Here is an 18,031-nt window from a genome sequence, read left to right as displayed (position 1 = left end):
AAATATGTGGAGATTTACATCCGAGTGTCATTTAACAATGCTTAATGGATGTTCAGCGGCAACGTATCTCTTGAGTACCAGGCGCTGGGGTCAAAGAAACTGAGAAATTAAAGCTTGGGAGCTTTAAACCTAAGTTATGGGCACAACGACGGAATGTCTAGATTTTTTATAACAAGAATACAAGGCTGAAAATGAATGAACTGCAGCTAAAATATTACGTTCATTTTCACACCCCTAATATTCTTAAGAGGGTCTCCTCTTCAGTCTTCAGAGAGTAGCTGGAAGTGGGGAGGCAGAAAAAGGTCCTCTGTTCCTTCCACTCTGCAGTTTTAATATGAAATCTTAGGCCCAGAGCTTAGAAACTGCTCGTGTTAATGAAATTCTCTGTTGCGAAATGCCTCCAGAGTAATGGGCGTTTCGAACACTGACAACAGGAGATGGTCATCAGCTGCTTAGGAGCTTCCGCTGGCCAATCTTGGAAGCAGAATTCGATTGAGCTCTGTCTGATCTTGCAAGGCAGGAGGCTGCTGCCTTCATGTCCTGCATGTGAGTTGGCTGGCCCTGTTGGAAACAGGAAATAGAACGAGGCAGACGAGGTTTTTTTGATCCAGCAGTTATTTTACGTTGTTAACCTAGTTGTGTGCATTGCTTGGGTGTGCTGGGCCAGACCATGCACTCGACTCCAAAATGAATTGTAGATGTCCTCCTGGGGTTATCTTGAGGGTGGGGAACCAGGCAGTCATTAGTGCCTAAGGAAAGTGACAGTGGAATGCCCTCTCTCCAAAAGCAGAACATATACGGTCTTTATACTTACAGTGCTAACAGCAAGTGCCTCTTTTCTTCCTGTCTGGCAGATCCGAATACGAGATCCAAATCAAGGTGGCAAGGATATCACAGAGGAAATAATGTCTGGCGCTAGAACTTCCTCTACCCCCACTCCTCCACAGGTAATGTTGATCTGCTTCTTTAGCTTTATTCCTCTTCATCTGCCCTTGTACCCTCGGAAGGCATGTAAGAAGCAACAAATCTGGGGCCAGTTCACGCGGCCAATTTCCTCTGCAGGTGAGCAGTTCTGGCCCCCTCCTCAGAGTGAAGTTTGTGCAGGAAGAGGATGTGAACATGTATGCACACAGCCTTTGTGATTCCTGTGATTGTGGTAGCTGGCAGCGGGGGGAATTGCTGCAAGCACAGAAAGCAGCTACTGGCCATTCCCAGTACATGCTGGTTCATGCCAGTATTTCCACAAACGAAGTTTATATGCCGTTTGATTGTAAGGAGAACTCCAAGCAATACTACCAAACGATTTAAAGCTAATTTTGAATCGCATACATAACCATTCTCTCTCATGAATGCAACCACAGTGCCTTGGAAATCTTTTCTGGAGGAGGGATGGGAATAATTTTGTCCCCTGGAATTGCAGAAATGAATTCCACAAGCTATATTTGTAGAGGTGTTGGGTCTTGCGTTAGAGGTTCTATCTGCGTTGACTGGGTTGCATTGCGTGAAGAAAACGTGACATATCTGAACTCAGTTTTTTAAGACTCCTTTCCTTAGAAGAAAACAAGGTCATGGCACAGTGATAATGGCACAAGCCATTTATTTATTTCCATCTCTTTATATATGTTGGTCTTTCATCTATTTGATGAAATGTTGAAATCTACATATCAGTTTTGAGCTGATATTTGAGAAAGATATAATTGGGAAGGGGAAATGGAAACTTTAATAATTCAACCCCTCGGTTTTGCGGGAAAGGCTTTGCAGCTAACATTTTTCACTGGAACTGAAACTTAAGCTAAAATATAGTCAGTTGAAGCAGACTTGGGCAGGTAATCCTATAATAAAATTGTTCTACTTTTTGTCGCCCCTCCCCTCTCTTACAGGCTGGAAGTGGTCCAGAACCACAAGCCAACGGAGAGACATCACATGTAGCAGTTATTGTCCGGCCAGGTATGAAATCCAATTCAGGGTTTGGGTTTGGCTAAATCAGACAAAGGGAATGCTGAGGTTTCTCTTTCTCTCTGTGTGTGTCTCTGTCCCACTTATGTGAGGTGGACAGAATGAGTGGTCGGGGGGGCGGGGGCGGTTTCAGTTTGCTTTCAGCCCAGATAAAACAACCTGAGGTCCAGCCTCATTTAACGTGGCTCCCAGCACCACCTGAAGCTGCCTTGCTCCATCAGAATGCCTTCCTGTTTTGTTTCCTTCTGATTTCTGCCTTTTAAATATGCTTTACTCTGTGTGTGACTTTATAATAAGGCAAAGGGGAACTATTTCATCTGTTAGTTTTGCTTGTTCATTTTTTACTCTTTTCCTGATTTGGATGGCTTGGAGGGTAGGTAAAGTTTGTCTGAGAACAAAATTAGTCACCTGCCATTTATGCCTTGCCTTATCTATAGCACACTAAAGTCAGAAAGCAATTATTTTCACTTGCTTTTCCAGAACAGTAGCTGTATTGGTCTTAAAAAAAATAATCTTCCTGCATAATTGTTTTGAGAGTAACCCCATCAAACCCAGCAAAGTATATGTCTGAGCTGACCTGTATAGGATTAGGAATTTTCATCTGAGGTGGCTGTAATGAAATTTTGAAGCGGGGCAGATTTGTCAGCCGCATTGAGCTACATTTATTATGCAGCATAGCCTGGTGCATGAAAAGTGCTTCCTTAGCATATTTCCTACAGGTGGCTAAATTCAGCTTTTTCTTTGGGTATATAATTTTGATGCCATGTTGGACTGATGCCAAATGGCATTCAGTTTTCAGACCAGCATCTGAGAAAAGTGGAGCTTAAAATGTACATCTTTGAATCTTGGCAGACGGCCTCAGAAACAATAACTGTGCAGTTGGCCTGACAGCTGGTTCTTTGAGAACCTTCCTGGCTCTGCCAATTTTGTTCTGCTTCTGTGATGGAATTATTTAAGGTTTTGAAAAATCTAAGCATCATCCGTTCGTTTGGCCAGCCAGAGGGGCCTGCCTTAAACCGAGCAAATGCTCTCGCGTGGTCCCATTTGCACCATTAGCAAATTAAATCTTTTAACTCTGTGTGCAAGAGTCTGTGTTTTGCTGTTGCCCTCCTGGTGTTCTTGGGCTGCAGTTCCTAATAATCTCTGAACGTGGGCCGGCTGGCAAGGACTGATGACAGCTCGAGTCCCAGCAGCAACGCAAGGGTCACTTCTTCCCTGTCAGCAATTACAGAAGTCAAAAGTGGATTCACAGCAGATGTAGATATCTCCATAGGTAATGAGTTCATTGCAAAAATGAGTAAATCAGTCACTGAGCAAGTTCAATATTGAAGCCAGTACTGTACAGCCATACCTCGGCTCCCGGACACCTTGGGAGTCAAACTTTCCGGCTCCTGAACGTTCTTTTGGAGGCTGAATGTCTGACGGGGCTTCCGATTGGCTGTAGGAACTTCCTGCAGCCAATCAGAAGCCGCACTTTGGAAGTCGACTGTTTCGGAAGTCGAATGGACTTCCGGAACGGATTCTGTTAGACTTCTGAGGTACAACTGTACTCTGTTCCTAAGAGTCCTTTACACTTTCGAGCCTGTCACTGAATTAGTTCATTCAGAATTTTGCCTTACTTAGCAGAAAACCCTTCTGGTTTGGAATTTTGCAGGCTGTTCCTTCGGATGAAGATACCCATATTAGAGCTACAAATTAAGATTAATAACAACAGCAACAATAACAATAATATTCAGGGACTTAAGCTCACTGTCCACCTTTTAGCAGAACTGAAAGCTTTAATTGTCCTTAATCAGTAGGTCAAGCAATTAATCATTGTGGGTTGGTTGATCTTTGAGGCTGGAATTTCATGATACAGTTCTTTGTGTGTTGGGGCTGAAACAACCAATGTGGTGGCCAACAGATGTCATAGAATCATAGAGTTGGAAGAGACCACAAGAGCCATCGAGTCCAACCCCCTGCCAAGCAGGAAACACCATCAGAGCACTCCTGACATTTGGTTATCAAGCCTCTGCTTAAAGACCTCCAAAGAAGGAGACTCCACCACACTCCTTGGCAGCAAATTCCACTGTCGAACAGCTCTTACTGTCAGGAAGTTCTTCCTAATGTTTAGGTGGACTCTTCTTTCTTGTAGTTTGGATCCATAGCTCCGTGTCCGCTTCTCTGGAGCAGCAGAAAACAACCTTTCTCCCTCCTCTATGTGACATCCTTTTATATATTTGAACATGGCTATCATATCACCCCTTAACCTCCTCATCTCCAGGCTAAACATGCCCAGCTCCCTTAGCCATTCCTCATAAGGCATCGTTTCCAGGCCTTTGACCATTTTGGTTGCCCTCCTCTGGACACGTTCCAGTTTGTCAGTGTCCTTCTTGAACTGTGGTGCCCAGAACTGGACACGGTACTCCAGGTGTGTACTGTCGTTGGACTACAACTCCCATCCCGCCCAGTAGTTACACATTGGCTAAACCTGTGATAGAGGGTTATCGTATATCAGCACTGGTGAAGTTGCGGCCTTTCATGTGCTGCTAGACTCCCAGCCACCGCCATCCCTGGCCATGCTGACTGGGGCTGAGGAGCGTTGTAGTCCGAAAACATCTATAGGGTTGGAGAGTTCCCATCCCTCACTTAGCACCTTCCATCAAGATCTCAAAAAATAGCTCACAGTTTTGCCCGGTAATGGCCTCAGATGCTAAATATCCTCTGTTCTGGGCACTGGGAGGCAGAATCTTTCAACAGAAGAGTAGATGGGTTTGAGTATGAGATTTGATTCTTAGGACCAGGTTCATCTTGCTGTTTTAGGAGGCCAGAGGTTGCTTTTGCTTTTGTTTCTTTCTTGATTTCCATATTTCAGACCAAGTCATCAGTAGAACTCCACCCCCTGCCCCAAAATACCTTCCTAAATATGCAGCTGTTGTGCAATCCAATTATCTTGCCATTTTCAGTGTGCTTCCTTCCAGTTGTAAATTGTGACTAAGCCGGGCTTTTTTACAGCTTCACATACAAGACCTTTATTAATTATGCACATTTATTACCTGTAAAACGTCCCAGGGCAGGTTGCATAACAAATGCAGTATATAGATCACTGATTCTCAAACTTGGGTCCCCAGCTGTTGTTGGACTACAGTGGTACCTTGGGTTAAGAACTTAATTTGTTCTGGAGGTCCGTTCTTAACCTGAAACTGTTCTTAACCTGAGGTAACACTTTAGCTAATGGGGCCTCCCATTGCTGCCATGCTGCCACTGCATGATTTCTGTTCTCATCCTGAAGCAAAGTTCTTAACCCAAGGTACTATTTCTGGGTTAGCGGAGTCTGTAACCTGAAACGTCTGTAAACCGAGGTACCACTGTATAGTATTTGTAGTTGTGTTTGCAGAGCATAAGATCTCAGATGAACCCACCACAGGAAAGATGCATCCTGGTTGCTCAGGGGGGAAAGTAAGGGGAAACTACAGGGGGTTTTAGGACTAGAAAATACCGTATTTTTCGCACCATAGGACGCACTTCCCCCTCCTAAATAGCAAGGGAAAATGTGTGTGTGTCCTATGGAGTGAATGCAGGGGGGAGGCAGGCGGGAAAAGCCCCCAAGAGCCGCACACAAGCTTCGTGCGCTCTTGCGGGCTTTTCCCCAGGAGGGAGAAGGGACTGACTGGCCGCATCAGTCCCTTCTCCCTCCTCGGGGAAAAGCCCCCAAGAGCGGCACCCTCTTTAAAGGCTGCGCGGGAATCCCCCCACCTCCCAGAAAAGCCAGGAGAAACCGTGCAGCCCCTTTAAAGAGCGTGCGGCTTCTGCGGGAGGTGGGGGAAGCTGCAGCAGATTCCCTCCTCCCGGGCTCCCTTTGAAGCGGCAATGTGGGAGGGGAGCAGCTTACACTCGTGTAAGCAGCTCCTCTCCCACTTTCCTGCTTCAAAGCAACTACGGAGGAGGGAAGGAAGGGGACCATGGATCCTCCGCTGCTGACGGCTGCAGCGGATTCCCTCCTCTGTGATTGCTTTGAAGCAGGAAAGTGGGAGGGGAGTAGCTTACACTTGTGTAAGCAACTCCTCTCCTACTTTCCTGCTTCAAAGCAATCACGAAGGAAAGCGACCATGGATCCTCCACTGCTTGCGGCTGCAGCGGATTCCCTCCTCCTGGGTTCCCTTTGAAGCAGCAAAGTGGGAGGGGAGCAGCTTACACTCGTGTAAGCAGCTCCTCTCCTACTTTCCTGCTTCAAAGTGGAGGGAATCCACTGCAGTTGCGAGCAGAGGATCCATGGCTCCGCTTCCTTCCCTCGAAGCAGGGGGTGGGGGTGCAGGGGGGAAAGACGGCAGGAAATAGATGCCGGGCAGGAAGACACAACCACACTTTGACCACTGAAAGTCCACCCTAGCCTCCCCAGATTTCCACTGAGACGGCCAGGCTAATCTCGATGGCCATAAGTCTGGCTCAGCATTATTAACTGGACTTAGATAAGCCATGGTTCCCCTTCCTACCCTCCTCTGAGGCTCGATTTAAAGCAGCAAAGCGGACAGGAGCTTTGCTGCTTTAAATAGTTTAGTGCAACATTTTATTCAGAATATTTTTTTTCGTATTTTCCTCCTCTAAAAACTAGGTGCGCCCTATGGAGCGAAAAATACGGTAAATGAAAATCAGGAAAAGTGCACTAAAGCGGAGGGGGAAACAACCACTCTTTAGGGCATATGGGATTCTTGTCACCTGGTGTCCATATAACTCACTCAATGATAACAGCTGTGGTTTTACTCATTGGCTAAAAACATTGACAGGTGGAAACAGCCAGGTTGGCTCATTTCACACAGATCACCTAGAAGGGTACTTACAGAGTTAACTTCATGGCTTTCTTACTTTCTAGGAGGGCTAGAGAAGTACTTTTTTGAAAAATGAAGGCTTAGCATCGGGGGGCCCTGCCTGGGTGGACCAGTGAAGGCCTTCATGGGTGCCAAGTTGGAGACCCCTGGCCTGAATAGAGTTGTATATAGGAATTTGCTGGAGCCAAGGCCCTGGTTCAGCCACAGTCCTATGGTGTGTGGAACGCTTCAAAAAAGAAATCCTCCTTTCTTCAGAATTGGTTATTTGCCTCTTTGTTTAAAGAGCAACTTTACAGGTCCAGAAAAGTTGCTGTGAGCAGATAAAAGTTCCCCCTGGGAAGTGTTTCTCCTTATGTGTGACCAGCCACGTGGTTATTTACAGGCCCGTCTTGTGGTTTCTGTTGCCCTCCCATCTTCTACAACCAGATGTTAGAAACATTCCTTTCCCCATTCACCTAAGCGCTAAATGCTGCCTTCTCTTCCTCTTGTTTCTGCATGCAGACGATCGTCCCAAGGCTGGCCCAGTAGTAGCTAAACCTGTTTCCTCGGAGGCGAGCAAATCGGCTTCCCCGTCTCCCCCTCCGCCGCTCATAGCAGAGGCCGAGTCCGTGCTGCCAGTCGTGCCACTGGTGCGCCCAGGGAGCCCCATTGCAGTGGACACTACAGAGGAGCCGCCTGAGGTCCCCGCCGATATATTTGAACCCGTTAGCGCCACCACTACAGTGCCAGGGGGCCCCGTGCTCCCCCAGGAAGCCCCCGTCTTGGACACAGAGTCACAGGAGGAGGCTGCTGCTAGCCCAATTTTGGAGCCTCCCCCCCAGCCGATTCCTGCAGAAATGCCGGTGGCCGAAGAGACGGTGCCGGCGGAGACAGTGACTGTCCAGCAGGAGACCCCTCAGCCAGAGGAACCGCTTCCTGCGGCTCCGCCAGGGGCTCCCCCGACCCCACCTCCTTCCCTGGAGGAGGTATCTGAGGGGGCTGTGGAGTCTAACGGGGTGCTGGAGGAGGAGACGCCGGAGCCCGTGCCCGAGGCTGCCACATGCCAGCCAGATTCCGCCGTGGAGTCCCCCATCGCTCAGCCGGAAGAGCTGGCAGTGATGTCCCATGGTCTGGATACCCCAGGGAAGCTGGCAGCCGAAGAATCCGAGGATCAGCCTGAGTCAGACATGAGCCCCATCTCCGAGCCCGAGGAGGTGAAAGCCGAGGAGCCCCTGGCCCCACTGGCCACACCTCCTGCCGAAGAGGAGGAGGAGGAGCCGGAGGAGGAGGAGGAGGAGGAGGAAGAAGAAGAAGAGGAGGAATGTGAGGAGCCGGCCGAGACCGCAGAGCAGAGCGCCCAGCCAGCAGCTGCGCCCTTGGAGGCCGCAGAGGTGGCCACACAAGGTGAGTGCGGCATTTCAGAGGGAGCCCAGTGGGGAAATGCAAGCAAATCTCCATCTGTGAGATGGGGAGGTCAGTGGTGTGCAGCAAGCCTTGACTGCTTGTTTGTAGCTCTTCAGTGCAGCTTTCTTCCTTAAGGAATCAGCGTTGGTTTTTCCCAGAGAGAGAGGGCCGTGTTTAGTAGCCAGCTCTCTGTAGCTCTTTCTCTCCAGAAATTCATTTTGAGTCAGTCAGTCTGTGGCCCTAGGTAGTAAAAAAAAATGTCTGGTTGGTGGATTATGGATTTTTGTCTGCATTTAGATGACAGTGAAATGGTAAGAGAAAACCCTAGGCTCCCGATAACTGGGTGTGAGCTTGCTCTATGTTCCCTGTTGAACCGTGTGTCCTTTGGGAAAAGACCCACGTTCTTTTCAGGAGCCTTCAAAGGGCACCAGCAATCAGTTCCAGAATGCCATTCTCTGGTTAGGTTCATTGCATTGGTGGGAAAACAGCAAAGGCTTCTGGGTTGTAGTTTCAGTACATTTAAAGGACCTGGAGTCTCCTGGAGCATTTTCTCCTTGGCTTCTTTGGAGTCTTCTGCCTTTGATGATGCCTTGGTTTGTCCCAGCCGTATTTTTCTACGATTCTTTCCTACCAACAGCATAGTATGTCTGCATGTGGCAAAGAAGCCAGGACATTTACCTGGCAGGTAACAGCAAACGTGTTTTGTCACAAGCATTAACATCCCACAACAAATCACTTAATTTGCTTTGTAAGATTAATTGGAACTTGTTCTGTGTTAACCTCCTCCCGCCGCCACCTTGGAGCAGTGGTGACTGTCACTCTGTGGCAGGGGCTGCTCTCCTGTGAGTCCCTGGCTAGTGTGGCTCATCCTCCCCAACCCTCTTTGCAACTCTCTAGTGGCTGTATCGGTGCCAAAGAAGAAGCGGAAGATGAAGGACCTAAACAAGAAGGAAGCTGTTGGAGACCTGCTGGATGCATTCAAGGTGGGTGGCCCCCACGGTCTAGTCAGGAGCTGAGAAACATAGCCTGATCCGTTACCCAGACTCAACTAGCTGGGTGCCACTTCTTCCCATCACTGACTATATGCCACAGGTTTAAAATAGTTTGACGATTCTTCCCCCCGCAGTCCCATGGAATCCTGGGGAACTGTTAACTCCGCAAGCAGCAGCATCAGTCTTGCACAGATAATACTTAAATATGTGGATTGTGAACTATGGTTTGGGGCAGGTGGCGTTGTGGAATCATAGAATTGTAGTGTTGGAAGGGACCCCTGAGGATTGTTAGTTCAGCCCCCTGCAATGCAGGAATCTTGCCCACAGGTGGGCTCAAACCTGCTTAGCACTCTGACCCACTGTACCAAGTAATAAGGAGTGAAGGGTGGATTCTGCAACATGACCATGAATTGCGCAGATTGGCATAGCCTTAAGATTTCAGCACCTTGAAAACCGCTTGTTCAAAAGGCTGCTAAGGAGGGCTTGAGACCCTGCTGGTCAGTACCCAGTGGGTGCAGAGCAGAGTGATCAGGGAGAAGAGTTACAGATAGGTAGCCGTGTTGGTCTGCCATAGTCAAAACAAAATAAAAAAAATTCCTTCCAGTAGCACCTTAAAGACCAACTAAGTTAGTTCTTGGTATGAGCTTTCGTGTGCATGCACACTTCTTCAGATACACAGGGAGAAGAGGTTTAAGTTGAACTGATTTATTCCCCCCTACCCCATCCCCCCAAAAAGAAGAGAAAAGAAAGCACAGCAGTATTAAACCCATTGTGCAAATCCCAAAAAAGTCAATACAAAATGACACCATTTGAAAACAACTAAAAAGTGGTTTCTCCCAAAGGAAATCCATCAACATTCCACATGGAATAGGCTGTGCTCATATTCGTTGATCACTTCAACATGCATGTTTGCTGCAACCTAATATAGTAATTTGAAGAAATCTATACAAGACTGGAAATGTGTTTCCACTTCCCCCATTGTTATTTATATATCCCTTTTGGGTTGTTACTTAAATCTCTCTTTGTTCTTCTTTTCTTGCTTAATCACCGTAATTGTAATTTTGTCACAACAACTACCTCCTTAGCTGTGATAAACTATTATGGCACCACAAATAAGCCATTGACAGTAAAATGATTCCTTCACTGGGGCTCAAAAGAGTTTGCTCAGATTGAAATAGAACAGAACAATAATTGATTGTCGACTAACCAGTCCAGCATGAAAATGTAGTATAACACTTCAGCTACCTTTTACAGACTAGACTAGTGGTAGTTAACTGTGCCCTCCCCAAAGCATTTTTTCCTGGTTTTCCCCTTCCCCAAAGAACCTCCCAGGTGGTATCCTTTGTAAATGTTTTCTGCTCAGAGCTGCAGCTTTAGCTTTTTTCTTGAGATCTTCTCTGTTTGCCCTCTTAGCCCAGTGAGGGTGGCTCAGAGATAGAGAACAAGCCTCCCGTGCCAGCCCCAGAGCCCGAGGAGCCTGCCCCCGTTCGCTCCCAGGAGGAGCCCGAGGAGACATGGGAAGAGAAAGAGGATAAGCTAGACCCTGAGAAGGTCAAGCAGGCTGACCAGAAGTACAGCTACACAGCAGGTGAGGCTCGTGCCAAATGGCTTTCTCTTTTCTCACCCCACCCCTGGCTGCTACCTATTGGAGCCTTCTGTGATGATCTCGTTTTTGAGCCATCGTGTCTGGGCCACTGACACACTGTGATGGAGCTGAGCATCTGAGCAGGCTTGTGACCCCGTGAACTGCTGGCTTGTCTTGGGCTGTTGGGGAAAGGCTTTTCAGGATTCCCCTCCACCGGGTGTCCAGTCACTTCAGGATTAAGCAATAGTTGCTCTCAGCAAGGGCCGGATCACTCATTCCCCTTTCGTGCTAAGTCACTGTGTTTACAGAAGCCTCTCTCTGACTGTAATGGTTGCAGCAGCAGGCACAGGCATTCGCGGCTACGCAGCCCCCTGCTAACTCACAGCAAGCCGCTCCCCTGCAGAGCAGCCCCCAGCTTTTCCTTGCTGAAGAGATCATGCAAATAACTGGGTGGTTTGTTCCTTTTGCTTTGTACTAGAATGGGACGAACGGAGATGCAGATCACCAGCACACAGAAATAGCTGCAGCTCTTACACTGACTTGCTTGTTTTCTCTGGCAAGGAAGAGCTGGGTCTGGTTGGAAACTGAAGTGCAGTGCCTTTGAACTAGCTCTTTGCTAATTATGTAGGGTGAGATGTGAGCCAGAAGACCTTGGAAGGCATGTGCTGACTCTTGGAACCAGAAGCAAGCATGGGCACAGAGAGCACCCCCTTCCACCTTTTGCATGCAAATATTGCAGTACCTTTAAGAGCTTAATCTTAAAGCAACAGCAGTTCTGCAGAGTTACTGAATGGGAGGAAAATGTCATTGCTCCATTAACAACAGTAACGTCTCATATGTTAAAAGAGCAACTGGGTCACTGCAACAAAGGAGATGCAAGGCAGTCCCAATTACAGATAGGTAGCCGTGTTGGTCTGCCATAGTCAAAACAAAATAAAAAAAATGGAATTTTTTTATTAAGGCAGTCCCAAGTTAGAGATCTGGCAGTCAGCATTTAGATAACCGGGGGGGGGGGGGGGGTGTTAGAAGATTGGGAACTCTGGGTAAGAAGACAGTGAAAGATGCAAGAAAATTTGAGTAGGAGCATTTGCCAGGCACCATGGTGGGAGGCACAATTTTGCATGCCATAGCAAGTGTCTGGGCTTCTGAAGCCCTCCATAGTTCAGCTCAGTTCTGGCATATGCCCCCCCCCCCCCGTTGAAGAGGAGGGCTGAGAACTGCTCCTTCCGAGCTCCAAGCTTACAGCAGGGGAAGTGGAGCAAGGAATTGTCTCTGGCCTCACTGTAAAGTTCATTGTGACGTAGGAGCAAGACCCAAGTCCTTGTGGAAGGGGTGATCTTGGCAACAACGCATTTTTGGTTGGCCAAGATTTATAAGCCCCACTCGATTCTTGCGGATGCACCATCACCCTTTGAAAATGCAGGTGCTTCTTGCCCTACTGTTGCTGGGAATTCTTGACCACCTGTTGTGAGTGTGATTTCAATTTGGTGCTTTCCACCTTCCTTTCCTTAACAGAGCAGTGGAAGCCATTGAACCCAGAAGAGAAGAAGAGATACGACCGGGAGTTCCTGTTGGGTTTCCAGTTCATCTTTGCCAGCATGCAGAAGCCCGAGGGTTTGCCCCATATCAGCGATGTGGTCTTGGAAAAGGTCAGTCCTCCATTTCCAGCTGGGATCACCAGATGTCCCGCAGACGTTTCCTTTTGTTTTACTTGGCATGGTGTGCCCAGAGAGTCTACCCTCTCTGGACAACTGCACAAGGTTGGGCATTGACCTTGTGGGTGGGGGGTGGGGGGTGTCGGTGCACATCCCAAAGGGCAAAGAAGGGGAACTGGCCATCTGGTCTGATTGAACTGGCTACTGATTAGAGTCTGGGCCCAATTCTGGTTTAGACCTATAAAGCCTTAAACGGTTCAGGACCGCAATACCTCAAGGACTGCCTCTTTCCATATGAACCTACCTGGATCCTGAGATCATCTTCTGAGGCCCTTCTTCGTGTGCCCCCTCCTCGAGAGGTTCGGAGGGTGGCAACGTGAGAATGGACCTTCTCTGCAGTGGCTCCCATCTGTGGCATGCTCTCCCCAGGGAAGTTTGCCTGGCGCCTTCATTCTACACTTTTCTTTCTTTCTTCTTTGGCAATCACTCGTAGCCGAGTAAGATTGTCTTCCATAAACACGGTTTTAACAATGAGTCCCTAAGCGACTCTGGAGGCCAATTCTGGATCTACATGTCCTTTCACAGTGCAGACATTGGTTTCCTGGTGGGAGTTGATCACGGTATGGATTAGCTAAGCATGCCTTCCTCTCCCTTTCATCCTGAATTCGAGTGTCTTCAAAACCCATGTCACCTTTGGTAAAAGCTGTTCTCCAATTGGAACACTTTCAGGCAAGTGTTCCCCAATTGTTGGTGTTTATATTACATTTTTAAAAATTTTCCATGAGACACTCTTTAAACCTCTTTTGTTGACCACCAGCATTACGCTTTCCATTTTTAAGTTCAGAATAGAATAGTTGCTTTGGAAGATGATAATCGGGCATCCGCACAACATGACCAGTTGAACGAAGTTGATGTTGAAGTTGATGTGGGTGGCGCTGTGGTCTAAACCACTGAGCCTCTTGGGCTTGCCAATCAGAAGGTTGGCGGTTCAAATCTGTACAACGGGGTGAGCTCCTGTTGCTCTGTCCCAGCTCCTGCCAAACTATACACCTTTAGGCGCCAGGCAAAAATGTTCCTTTTTAATCAGGCCTTTGCTTAACTGATCAACATCTTACACCCTTTAAAAGGTGGCTCTATTTGGGGGTGGATTATTGGATTATTTTTATTTTTGATGTTATATATTGTGATTTTTATTGTGATTTTTATACTGTATACCTCTGGGTATAGGGCGGTATATAAATTCAATAAATAAATGAATGAATGGGTCTCATTGGCATCAGCTCGTGTTAGGCCAAGACCTGTGGTGGTTTCTGAAAAGTAGAGTTTTAGGCATGTTCGGAGGCAAAACTTTGAAGATTTTAGCTGCACAACCTTAAGACTTTCAGAACCTGTCTTATCTTGTGTGTGTTTTTCTCCCTGCCCCTTGACATAACAGGCAAATAAGATGCCCTTGCGACCTCTGGACCCCGTGCGCCTGAGCACCATGAATTGTGGACCAGATTTCACACCCTCCTTTGCCAACCTGGGCCGCCCAACGCCACCTAACCGTGGACCGGTATGTACCATCACACCGTGTCTTGTCTTCTGGCTTGTATCCCCTGCCAGCTTTGTCTGCATGATGAACTCGAAGTTAGTGCCATCGTGTCTGGGCCACTGATGCTCTGTGATGGAACTGAGTATCTGAGCAGGCAGGCAGGCACACCTTCTGCTTGCTCCCCCATCTGTTGGAGCCAAGCATACTGGGAGGCAGGCTAGCATCATGCTGGCAGCGCCACCTCTATGCCAGTGCTTCTTTGTGCTGGGGGGCAGGTTGAGTGGCATCTGAAAAGTGCTGGCATCACTTCTCCCCCTTTGCTTCCACAGCCTGCAGGGCCAGGGCAGCGCCGTTCTCAGCAAAGCCTGAGGAAGGAGCCTCGGAAGATTATCGCTGTAGCGTCCCTGAACGAAGATGTCAAGCTCAACAAGGCTGAGAAGGCCTGGAAGCCCAGCAGCAAGCGGGCAAGTGAGCCAGAGGATCCTGAAAATTTAAAAACTCAGGTAAGGACTTGCATGACCTCATCTGTACCCTCACACTTTCCTGGTTGGTGAGTCTCCTACTAGCTGCTTATAGATTCACATGCTCTCTCACTTCTCATATGTAAAGTTCCCCTTTTTCCTTCCGTAGTTTGCTCAAACCCTAGCTTAGTGTGGCCACCCACCAACTGATTAGAGCTGAAGTCAATTACATGAAGCCCTGATTTGCATGCACCAATTTTTAACCAACATTTTAAACCTCAGCTTTAAACAATTGTAGTTAGCTCTAACTATAATTGGTCCCAATGCTGATGTACAGTGGAACTTTGGTTGTCGAATATAATCCGTTTCGGAAGACTGTTCGACTTCTGAAACGTTCGGCAGCTGAGGCTCAAAGGGTTATCGGCAATTCCCATTGAGAAAATGGAAAAACACACTGCGGAACCTGTTTGACGTCTGAGGCGCATTCGAAAATTGAAGCAATTTCTTCCGGGTTTTCGCCTTTCGGGTTCCGAAATGTTCGGTTTCCGAGACACTCGAAAACCGAGGTTCCACTGTACCACTAAATGAGGGTAACAGCAGGCCATAGAAAGGGCGTGTGTCTCTGTAATTTATGTGGTTGAGACTGTGAATTTTACATCTGAAATAGACCACCAGGGTACAAAAAAGAGGTGGGGAAATAACCTCTTGCTTTCTTTCCAAGTGCTTTACGTTTTGCATTTTATTTCTGAAGGGTACCCCTCCCCCCAAAAAAAGAAAGTGGTGAAAAACAGCTGGGTGGTGGTGGGTGTCATTCAGTAACTTGCATTTTAGCTCACCAACAACTTCATCTGGATACTGGTATTTTGGAAGATATTCCTTCTCCAGTCTCTGTGCTTGCCTCAGAGGAAAATGCGAGTGCTTGCTTTGCTCCCTGGAGGGAAGAAAGCCATGCCCTCCGTGGTTTTCTTCCAGGCTCCTTTCCCTGAACCTCTGGGACAGGGTTCATTCCTGCTGGAGTTCCAGCCTCCTTTACTTCCTTTGGGGTGTGAACTCTTCCTTTGAGGTGGCAGAGATTTCAAAAGCTCCCCCCCCCAATGTATTTTATTTTTCTGTGGAACATCGTCCATTTCTTAAGTTCATTAAGGAACAATGAATAGATGGCAATTTCAAATACAGTCTTTAGGCAAGTGTGGCAGTTTGAAAGGGTTTAGCTTTGCTTACTAAATACAAGTAAAACAAACATGCTAAATTGACACACTCTATAGAGAAGTGGTTGTGAACGCCCCTAGGGAGCAGTGGGATTACACAGGGGGTAGCTGTAATATAAATCAGGGATGCTGGAGGCGTAAACGACTCTCAAACTCCGAAAAGCTGGTATCAACAGGAACAAGTTAATCAGTCTTGTTGCAAATAGTTCCAATTGGATTTTGAATATATGTGCAAGTAATTGTTACTGTTTTGAATGTTATGTCTCAGTATCTTCCTTAGTGGGTTGTGTAGATCGCTATTCTGAATAATGCCTTTTATAGGGTAGGGGGCACTGGGGATGTGTTTATGGCACCCAGGGGGTGGTGGCCCAAAATTTTTACGGACCCACTGCTCTAGAGCAGGGTTTCTGAAACTTGGGCCTTGGGCTATTTTTTGGACTACAAAGCCCACCATCCCTAGCTAGCACCACCAGTGGTCAGGGATGATGGGAATTGTAGTCCAAAAACAGCTGGAGACCCCAAGCTTGGGAAACCCTTCTCTAGAGCATTGGGGGGAAATGTTAAAAGAAAACCCCAATTCAGAATTACTGGAAAACCCACGTGGCTGCTCCCAAGATTAAAACATAGAAGATAAAGGAAAATGATATGGTGGCCAAGATTCAGAAGGGGTGCATGCGTTTTCATGCCCTCAGCACTTGTGGGGAGACTCGTGGGGAAAGGAAAGATGGTTGCCACCTTCCAGCCCCTGTGGATTTGCTTTCCTCTTGGCTTGGGATGGGCTCGTGTGTGCTCTCCTTCGCTTGCCGAGTTCATTCCAGCAAACTCAGCCCTGGGCAGAGCAGAGCAGCCAGGAGCTGCTTGCCCTCGCTACCAGCTTGCTGGGCTGGCAGGTTTCTGAGCTCCCACGTCCACACCTACAGAAGGAAGGAACGGGTGGAGCAGGACAGGTGTCTCTGTGTGTGTTTATGCCAAGCTTACCTTGCTGACGGCGCCTGGGTGTTTCCTCCCCACAGGAGCTGTTCCGGCGTGTGCGCAGCATTCTGAACAAGCTGACGCCGCAGATGTTCCAGCAGCTGATGAAGCAAGTCACTGAGCTGTCCATCGACACCGAGGAGCGCCTCAAGGGCGTCATCGACCTCATCTTCGAGAAGGCCATCTCTGAGCCAAACTTCTCTGTTGCCTATGCCAACATGTGCCGTTGCCTTATGGGGGTGAGTGCTTCCACCTCTCTCTGGGCTGCCGAGGGCCTCGGATTCCTGCTCGGGATGGGAAGAGGCATGGAAATGCTGTTCACTCAGGGCCACGGCTTGGCTATCAAGCCTGTATCCTCACCACCCTTAAAGGACCTTTGGAGAGAGGCTGGCAGTGTGTCCCAAAAGCACCAGGCTAGAGGACACTGTCAGGCAGATCTTGCATCCAGTCTCCAAGAATGGTTGCCTTTGGTTGGGGGGAGGGCAGTCAGATCTCCGGTTACGAATCGGATGGGCCCCACAGCAGTTTGCTGGTTTAGAGCACGTGAGCTCATCCCTAACTGCTGCAGACACATGAATTTGCAAGCTGCATGCGAATATGAAACAGAGCTGTAGCATTAGAAAGCTGGGATAGCTCTGTTTCTTACTATGTTTGAACTATTTCATTTCTCATGGAAAGAAATTGTAGCCAAACTAGCACACCTTGATTTTATATATGTACAAGATAGGGTCAGAAATTGGCCCAAGGGGCCGCTTGCAAATAATGGTTGCATAGCTTACCATTTGAGCAGTACTTTATCTGTGGTTTTTGTAAAAAGAGGTGCCTGGGTGCAGATTTCAGTTCTCTCCCTTTGGCTCGTTGCCGTAAAGATGCGAAGAGTCTGGAATTCACTACCTTATCCACAATTACATGGCTGCAATGCATTGATACATTTATTTCTATTTGCTTACTATGCATTTTGTTCATGTATTTTCCTTTCGATCCTGTGCGTTTCCTCAGTGCACGTTGAAAGATGAGCTGTGGCTTGTGGAAAAGGCTTGTGGGTTGAGGTGGGGGAGATCAGAACTGGGGCTTCCAGCCCACTCTGCTGGCAGTAGAGGGCCAGTTGGAAACTGTCTGAAACCGCTTCCCATTGTGACTCGTGTCTGTCCCTCCTCTAGCTGAAAGTCCCCACTACTGACAAGCCGACTGTGATGGTCAACTTCCGCAAGGTACTCCTGAACCGGTGCCAGAAAGAGTTTGAGAAAGACAAGGACGATGACGAGATTTTTGAGAAGAAGCAAAAGGAGATGGATGACACAGCTGGTGTGAGTTGAGCTTGAAACTTGGGCAGGGTGTGTGCATGAGAAAAAGGTTCCCCACCCCTGGGTTCTAGTGATTTATGGAAGTAACAACTGTGAAATACGTATGCACAAATACAGAGATAGAGGTAATCAAGTTCAGCTCTCGGATCCTCCTGACCTCTACCCCTGTTCCGCCC

General features: G+C 47.9%; 1 protein-coding gene across 21 annotated transcripts in view; it reads left to right on the top strand.

Annotated features, from left to right (window-relative positions):
* Positions 1-18,031, top strand: part of EIF4G1 (eukaryotic translation initiation factor 4 gamma 1) — a 79,528-nt gene that overhangs the window by 47,118 nt on the left and 14,379 nt on the right. For all 21 annotated transcript variants that reach the window (XM_079977562.1, XM_079977566.1, XM_079977561.1 and 18 more), the window contains 10 exons: positions 855-947; positions 1,881-1,947; positions 7,263-8,144; positions 9,042-9,127; positions 10,550-10,724; positions 12,237-12,370; positions 13,812-13,931; positions 14,240-14,413; positions 16,593-16,790; positions 17,712-17,858. In XM_079977562.1, the coding sequence (XP_079833688.1) occupies positions 855-947; positions 1,881-1,947; positions 7,263-8,144; positions 9,042-9,127; positions 10,550-10,724; positions 12,237-12,370; positions 13,812-13,931; positions 14,240-14,413; positions 16,593-16,790; positions 17,712-17,858 (2,076 nt within the window). The remainder of the gene's footprint in view (positions 1-854; positions 948-1,880; positions 1,948-7,262; positions 8,145-9,041; positions 9,128-10,549; positions 10,725-12,236; positions 12,371-13,811; positions 13,932-14,239; positions 14,414-16,592; positions 16,791-17,711; positions 17,859-18,031) is intronic.

Source organism: Podarcis cretensis (genome assembly GCF_951804945.1).
Source record: "Podarcis cretensis genome assembly, chromosome: 5".
NCBI lineage: Eukaryota > Metazoa > Chordata > Lepidosauria > Squamata > Lacertidae > Podarcis > Podarcis cretensis.
Note: the sequence above shows the minus strand (reverse complement) of the source record. Positions and strands in the feature narration are given on the sequence as shown.